Below are 9,126 nucleotides of genomic sequence, written 5' to 3'. Positions count from 1 at the left end.
AACTGACAAAGTCCAAGAAGAAAGTATCACTCATTGATGTCGCAATACCATGGGACACCAGAGTTGAAGAGAAAGAGAGGGAAAAAATGGATAAGTATCAAGATCTGAAAATAGAAATAAGAAAAGGATATGGGATATGCCAGTGGAAATCGTACCCATAATCATAGGAGCACTAGGCACGATCCCAAGATCCCTGAAAAGGGAATCTAGAAAAAACTAGAGGCTGAAGTAGCTCCAGGTCTCATGCAGAAGAGTGTGATCCTAGAAACGGCACACATAGTAAGAAAAGTGATGACTCCTAAGGAGCAGGATGCAACCCGGAACCCCACACTATAAATACCACCAGTCGAATTGGAGGACTGTGATAGAGCAAAAAAAAAAAAAACAAAAAAAAAAAAAAATATAATAATAATAATAAATAATAATAATAATAAAAAGATCAAAAGTCAAGTTCGGGCAAGAAACGGGCAGAAATGGTCTCAAAAACGACAACTATGGTATACATTACAATGAAACGCAAAGGAATAACACATCTCATTTTATGAATCCGGATTATTAGAGGCCTTAAAAAAAAAAGAAAAAAAAAAAACTAGCTGAATTTTACATACACCAAAAATTCTCACTGCAAATCATATTTTACTCTTTCCCCTATGAAAAATATTCTTTCTCTCTCTCTCTGACAATTTTAATCTTCCCCCTTCCATTTTGGTGCCACATTTTATTTCAAGCACCTGGCGACACCCCGCCCCTAGGGGAGAGGCGTCCGGGCGGATTAATATTTGTTTGCCGATGCTCCTTAATTAAAAATCAAATCTACAGTTAAACTTTTTCCTATAGAAGTCCATTACATCTCATACGTGCTTTCTTTAGGAGGAAAAAGGTTTCACCATGTGAGAGAGAGAGAGAGAGAGAGAGAGAGAGAGAGAGAGAGAGAGAGAGAATCTAATATCTGAGAAAGGTCCCGTTAGTATAAAAGTATAACGGAACCAATTAACAGGAAGGAAAAAACAACAATATAACGAAGTAAAAGCAGAGACAAAGGACACTGCGGGTAAAGGATAAGACGTTCATGCGAAAAAAAAAATGATAACATTTAGAAACTGATAAGCGAGAACGAATGAATGACCGAAGAATGGGATTATTAAATAACAACGCAAAGGGGAAAGAGAAATGAACGAAAAAAAAAAAATCCGCCAAAATAAATTGAGCTGTCACAGCTCTGCTCCTCACAAGCCACACATAAATTGAAAACGCGTGAACGTAGTAGTTAGAGGAGGTCAAAAGTGGACAGCGAAGAACGAAAGAAAAATAAACTTAATTATTTTCTATTCCCAAGTTATATGTAAATCAGATCACCGACAATTTCAAACTTTGTAAGATTATGTGATCACTGTCCAAACTTGTCTATTGCAATCTATCATCAATTAATCTTACTCCTATAAATATCTTCAGTCTTGCTGAGTGCTCCTCGTAATAAATAAGTTTATTCATGACGGGGTACTCTTAGAAGATATATATATATATATATATATATATATATATATATATATATATATATATATATATATATATATATATATATATATATATATATATATGTATATATATATATATATATATATATATATATATATATATGTATATATATATATATATATATATATATATATATATATATATATATATTCAATATGGTTTTCTGCACGAAATTACCTCTCAAAAATTACTCATTACGTTCCCCAACCAAAACAGATTTTGATGGCAATTCAAGTTGATCCAGAAAATATAAAAACGTTAACCTGCTCTGGTCGTTTATGAACTGCAGAGAGCGATAGCCAGAGACTACTTAGCAATGAACGTTCGCTATTTGCTATTTCATATTCGAGGGTAAACAGTTTGGTACCAATGACTGGAAGCAACGTCTTTAAACAATTTACTTCCATTATCGTTTGAAAATTCAGTTTAAAATAATCCACCTTGAAGCACTTCTTTTCCCTTGACGAAATACAGGATGCCCTATGCAGTTTCATACAACCTTACATAAGAAAATATCCCGTCATAGTCCAAGGTATTTTCTATGAAAAATGAAAAATTGAAAACGAAATTCTTTTACGAACCTAATTGAAACTATGTACCTTTCAGTCAAAAGACATGCTCGTACACTTTCACAGACACACAACGCACGCTAAATTAACAATGCACTCAAATCAAGCTTAAGCAATAAATTGAAATGTATGCAACGAAGGAAAGAGGACACTAATACGCAACATACACATTAACGACTACAAAAACTGCAATTACAACCTTGCGCGCTGTCTCCGTCTTCGGTAGGGGCCATGTGCTATTAATGATTAAGAGCTCGTTTACTCAGGCTCTCTCAAAACTGGACAGTAAAGTCAACTACCCACCGGGTATTTTATTGAAAGGGGGCACAATGGGAACACGAGACTACAAAATACCTGTCCCCGTCTACGTTGCTTAGAGCATAATTATTGATTCACACCAGACCTCTTAATCCCTTTTACACATTATATAGGACTTACGAGCAGTCTCTTGGGAAGGGTCCGTGCTGACATAAGCCAGTTTCATCTCAACCAACCTCCAACCTGCCCGCTTTCAATGACAAGGACTAGGCCTGAATCACAAGCATGAGAGCCTATGTCTCCTGAATTATATCCTTAATGCTAGGTAGGAGTAGTTACAGCATTGCAAAGTGTACAAGAAATAAGAGGACAGAGTACCAACTAAACCAGTAGGGCATACAAAAACAGGTAAAGATAAAAACATTAGTAATTACAAGTCGTCAGGGAATAAGAATTTCCCATCAGCTATAAAAATAAAATCGGAGTGACAAGTGACAGTAGGAGAGACATGACACAGCCAACCGCCCCCAGCAAACCTGTTTCTCCACCCCGGGTGAGGGCGGGGTAAGTGGGAGAACAGGAGGGTAAAGGAGACACCCGCCTTCCTCCTGCAAACCTGTCTGTCCGCCCCGGGTGGGGCAGGGTAGGTAAGGGATTGGGAGGGTAGGGGAGACGGCAGCTTCGGGTTCCAGCGCTCGCCAGCAACCTCGTGTAATATTACTTCAACATGAATAAAATTCTAAAAAAGTATATAGCTACAGATAACAAAAAAAAAAAAAAAAAAACAAAAAAAAAAAAAAAAAAATTAAGAACGTTGCAGGTAGCGTTTCCAGTGACCTGTGAAGATCAAAAGAAAAAGATGTTGCCTGGAAAACTATAAATTGAAGTGGGCGTAAACCTACATTTCGAAAAAAAAAAAGATGAAAATGGCTAAAGGAATCAAAGAAACGAACCCTCATCATTCTTTACCGAACGACACAAAGCGACCATTTCTACTGAGAAAAATAATCCAATTCGTTCACTTTTTCACGGAAGCAGCCCAATCTCGCAAACGAGAAAAATGGTGGAACTAAAAAAAAAAAAAAAAAAAAAAAAAACTTAGTATCTGGCTATAGCTACACCATAGTCCCGAAAACGATCGAAAAAACTACGAAAACTTGGGAGCCTCGTCCTATGATGGTGGTCTCAGGTGCTTCGTCATGTTTCGTCACTGTTTTTAATCTTTCTCTCACTCAAATCAAATTAGTCTCTAGCTCTCAAAATTAAATCAGTTTTTTTCTCTCTCTCATACATGCATTTGTTTGGTTTTATGTACATCGAATCCCTCCCTGGCGGAGCCTACACACACAAATCTATATATATATATATATATATATATATATATATATATATATATATATATATATATATATATATATATATATATATATATATAGTCTCCCCACGAACACATATTTCTCTCTCACTGTCCCGCCCTTGTACACGCGCCCACAACCAAATCAGCTCTCTCTCTCTCTCTCTCTCTCTCCTCTCGTGATCAAATATCGAATTTTCATTCATAACAAACAGCCTCTCCCTAGGCACGGTTCAAATTCCGCTGAATGGAGTAGTCTTTCCCCCAATCTCGAGTAGACACAATCTATGACACTAACAAATGCAGTTTATCTAAATTAGACGAAATATTTTTATTCCATTCCACGAAAACGCTATCGGGCCTGCCCACTCATCCTTGAAACGATTGGATGGAAATTAATGTACATTAGTATGCAATACTCTATGGAGAGTTTACTAAAGTACCTTATCGAAATAGATATTTTTTTTGTTTTTTGTAACCGAGTTACCGTGCTGTCAATAGTAATGATATAGTAATTATAAATAATATATAATAATTATATATATTCTTAGAATATAATTCCTTATATTAATACAATATAAATAATATACATCTATATTATAATATTATATATAATAATATATATATATATATGATATATATTATATATATCATATATATATATATATATATATATATCTATATATATATATTATATATATATATATATATTATATATATATATATATATATTATATTATATATATATATATATATGTGTGTGTGTGTGTGTGTGTGTGTGTGTGTGTATTTTCTTACCACTGAGATAACATTGAATACTAAATTGCAAGTAGATGTGAGATGGCACTGTTCAACAAAAATGAATTATTACATAACTAAATAACAATACGCAGTATGCACCTAGAAAAAAATAACACCAAACTAATAAAATACATCATTCTTTCTATTACAGATGACTTATAGCCTGGTTGCAGTGGTACTAGCAACAGCAGCCATGGCAGCGGAACAGCACGCTCCTGAGCAAGACTCTTGGCTACCATCCTTCCCCAAGGCAAGACCAGCACGCAGCCTTCACAACAAAGATTGGGTTGCTCATGCTTGGCAGCCTGAGGCAAACCCCCTGACGCCTTCCACTCACCAACGGTGGTCTGCAGATGAAGACGTAAGGGATGTTGCTTGGGAAGTTCAAGACCCCTTGGGTGCAGCTTTACAATTTGAACATGGAAATCTAGATGAAGATCTCGCCAATTCAGAAGAATCGATGCTTGAAATAGTGCGACAGCCACCCAGTCGTCTTGGGTCCTTGGTAGATCTCTATAAAGACGTATTTCATGGATTGAGCCCCTTCGTTGCTAATCCAGAAAACCAAATTCTCCCAGCCAAACCAGAACGTCGCTCTGGACTGAGTTCTCTTGAGGGTATTCCAGAAAACCAGATTTTACCCGCTAAACCAGAACGCCGCTCTGGACGCAGGCCAGCTGCTTGCAGGTTTGGGCCATTTGGATTGGTCTGCTGGAATGCTGCAAGGCGAGGCGCCGTGATGCGACAACGTTCTACCCAGTATTCCCAGTAGTAAAGTCCCTTCAAGTTCCCTTTGCTCCAGGACAGAGCAGAACTACATACGCTTCTAAGGTTATTTAAATGATCCTACCAAGTACCGTACTTTATATGACTTTCCACGATTCAAAACTACATATCTGACAATGAAACATAATCACAAATCACACAAATTACCCTTTTCTTGGGTCCTTTACAAAATCATCCTCCTTTCCATAAGCACCAATTCATGATATCCCAAGTCTTTAACATACAGTATAACTATCTCCATACTGCATTGTTGCATATAAAATCCTTACCCTACTTCTACTCTTCATAAATTAATGTCGCATTACTACACCACCAATACACCGCTTTTTAATGAGTGAATCAGTTTTAGAGTCTTTCCTTCATCAATAATCACCTCTCAACAAAATCCCTTACATGGACCTGAAATTGCTTCAATATCATGCTCCAGCTTTGGAAACTTCATGTTTTTAAATCTGGGAAGACAAACGCACTGTGTCTTACTTGAATACATGTCAGAGTATTCTTGTTTTTTGCCAGTTTCGACTGAATAATAAATATGTCCTACACTTGAACTATATGTTTCATTGACTCCTAAACTCTACTTGAACTGGCAAGATGTAAAATTTTTTTCATAATCTGCATGCTGTCAAACTTCCAGGAAGAAACCACAAATGAATGGCAAAAGGAACTCAAACGTACAATTTATAATATTCTCCAGCAACACAACAAAAATAAAGTGCTCATATAATCATGGTCAATCACTAACCTGGTAATTTAACTTCAATCACTATATTTGTATTGTGTATAAGCAGAAAAAGTAGAATACAAAAAATAATTCAAAAGCAACTAGTCTACAGCCAAGCCATGATTCACAAGAAAAAAAATTAGATTAATGTACTTCATCCAAGTTAATTCTTAATTCTCGGCTTAATCCCTAATTGAGGCTGCTGTTTTAATGAGCCCTTTCCAGGTAGTTTCTAATTTTTTTTTTAAGATGTTTCCAACAGCTGCCCTTCTCGACTCCAACCCTTCTTATCCAAGCCTGGATAGACCGAGAGGGATAGAATAGGGTATAAAAGATTCCTCTCTGTCAGGACTGTACAACAGAAAATGATATTGTTACGATACAATAAAGTTTTGTACATACTTACCTGGCAGATATATACTTAGCTTTAGTCTCCGACGTTCCCGACAGAATTTCAAATCTCGCCGCACACGCAACAGGTAGGTCAGGTGGTCTACCCTTCCCGCCGCTGGGAGGCGGGTGTATGAACCAATCCCGTTTTCTAATCAGATTTTCTCTTCCACCTGTCTCCTGAGGGGAGGCTGGGCGGGCCATTAATCGTATATATCTGCCAGGTAAGTATGTACAAAACTTTATTGTATCTTAACAATATCATTTTTGTACATGAACTTTCCTGTCAGATATATACTTAGCTGATTGGCACCCTTGGTGGAGGGTAAGAGACAGCTAAACAATATAGAAAAGGGAAACAACTGATGTTGTAGGATATAAAAACCTTGGTTCTTACCTGTTTAGGCAGAAGACTTCATGGATACTGTCTATGAGTCTGCATTGCCTGAAGAGCTACAGCGAGGGCATGACCTGTTGCTGAAAGACTCTTCGGATCTACCAAAGGGATTTCTGATCCACTTACATGGTAGAATCCAAGTAGAATCTTGTCAAAGGGGGTTCACCCGCTTACCTGACAGAACCTGTCCACTACTACCGCAAGGAGCCAAAACCATCCGACCACCTAACCAATCTAACTCGTGTTAGAACTACGACACGAAAGAGATGCCTACCTGCATCCTCTTTCACACAACCATAAAAACACAAACAAAACAAGAGGGGATAAAAAATATATGTGACCTAACAAGGATACGCTTCAGCTCCCTGCCCCAGCACCGAATCCGCAGATACGTATGCTCCTAAGGCGAAGCACTTGTCATACATTATCTTCACGTCTCTTAAGTAGTGGTTTGCGAAGGCCGATTGGCATCTCCAAAAAGTAACCTTCATAAGGTTTTGCACTGACATATTTTTGTTGAAGGCTAGCGAAGTGGCAATGGCCCTCACTTCATGGGCCTTAACCTTAAGGAGCTTAAACTGGTCTTCATCACATGCTACATGAGCTTCCTTAATCAGACTTCTCAAGAAGAATGCTAGAGCATTCTTCGACAAGGGCCTACTGGGGTCTCTCACAGAGCACCAAAGAACGTCCTTATTGCCCTTAAGTTGTTCTTTCCTCCTTAGGTAATACTTCATGATTCTTACCGGGCAAAGAGTCCTCTCTGGCTCTTCCCCTACTAGCGAAGACAATCCTTGTACCTCGAAACTTCTGGGCCATGGATTCGATGGATTCTCATTCTTTGCTAAGAATGAGGGAAGGAAAGAACAAACCATGGACTGGTCTTTGAAGCCCACATTTCCTTCTATGGCTTGCAGCTCACTCATCCTCTTGGCGGATGCCAAAGCCATAAGGAAAAGGGACTTCTTGGTAAGGTCCCTGAAAGACGCTGATCGAGGAGGTTCAAACCTAGATGAGCTCAAAAATTTAAGAACTACATCAAGATTCCAATTGCGCGTTCTTGCGGCCCCTTTCTTCGTAGTTTCAAAAGACCTAATCAGGTCATGAAGGTCTTTATCTTCGGAAATGTTCAGGCCTCTGTGTCTGAACACTGCCGCTAACATACTGTGGTATCCTTTAATAGTCGAGACCGCCAGTCCACATTCTTCCCTAAGGAAAAGGAAGAAGTCAGCAATTTAGGTCACAGAGGTACTGGAAGAGGAAACTTTCTTACTCCTACACCAACGTCTAAAGACATCCCACTTCGACTGGTATACTCGCAAGGTGGAAGATCTCCTTGCTCTTGCAATCGCTTTTGCAGTTGAAGACGAAAATCCCTTCGCTCTAACGAGACTTTGGACAGTCTGAAGCCAGTCAGACTGACAGCGGGGAGGTTTTTGTGATACCTGTCGAAGTGGGGTTGTCTGAGTAAATCCTTCCTTAGTGGAAGTGATCTTGGAAGGTCCACTAACCATTCCAGTACCCCTGTGAACCATTCTTGGGCAGGCCAGAATGGAGCGATTAGAGTCATTCTCGCTGAATCTGACTTGGCGAACTTCTTTAACGTCTCTCCCAGGATCTTGAAGGGAGGAAAAGCATACATGTCCAGACCCTTCCAATCTAGCAGAAGGGCATCGATCGCTATTGCCCTTGGATCCGAAATCGGAGAGCAATACAGGTCCAGTCTTGCGTTCTTTGAGGTGGCGAAGAGGTCTAGATGTGGCCTGCTCCACAACCTCCACAGACTCTGGCATACATCTTGATGAAGTGTCCACTCCGTCGGACGGACCTGATCTTTTCTGCTGAGGAGGTCTGCTCTTACATTCCTTTCCCCCTGCACGAATCTGGTGAGGAGCCTGACACTCCAAAGCAAAAGGTCTCTTGCTGTCTCGTTCAGGGAGAAGGAATGTGTCCCCCCCTGTTTCCTGATGTATGCCAGAGCTGTGGTGTTGTCCGAGTTGACCTGACCGATGGAGTCTCGGACATGGGACTCGAAGGCTTTCAAAGCCAGCCAAACAGCCATCAGTTCCTTTCTGTTGATGTGCCAGGACACCTGCTCCCCCTCCCAGGTGCCTGACACCTCCAACGTTCCCAGAGTCGCCCCCCCAACCTGTCTCCGAAGCGTCGGAGAACAACACTAGGCTGGGGTTCAGGGATTGCAGAGACAGACCCTGTACAAATCTGTTGGGATCTGTCCACCACAAAAGTTTCTCCTTGATCTGATGAGTCACTGTGAGGGAGAACGTCAAATCCTGAGAATGACGATTCCAGT

At 39.5% G+C, this 9,126-nt stretch overlaps 1 protein-coding gene across 1 annotated transcript in view; it reads left to right on the top strand.

The window, feature by feature from the left end:
- Positions 1–5,855, top strand: part of LOC135202082 (uncharacterized) — a 12,714-nt gene extending 6,859 nt beyond the window's left edge. The window contains exon 2 of the mRNA XM_064231335.1: positions 4,670–5,855. Within this exon, the coding sequence (XP_064087405.1) occupies positions 4,670–5,290 (621 nt within the window). The 3' untranslated portion in view covers positions 5,291–5,855. The remainder of the gene's footprint in view (positions 1–4,669) is intronic.
- The last annotated feature ends 3,271 nt before the right edge of the window (positions 5,856–9,126 follow it).

The sequence above is a fragment of the Macrobrachium nipponense genome, chromosome 30 (genome assembly GCF_015104395.2).
Source record: "Macrobrachium nipponense isolate FS-2020 chromosome 30, ASM1510439v2, whole genome shotgun sequence".
Taxonomy (NCBI): Eukaryota; Metazoa; Arthropoda; class Malacostraca; order Decapoda; family Palaemonidae; genus Macrobrachium; species Macrobrachium nipponense.
This window is presented reverse-complemented; position numbering and strand designations above follow the sequence as displayed.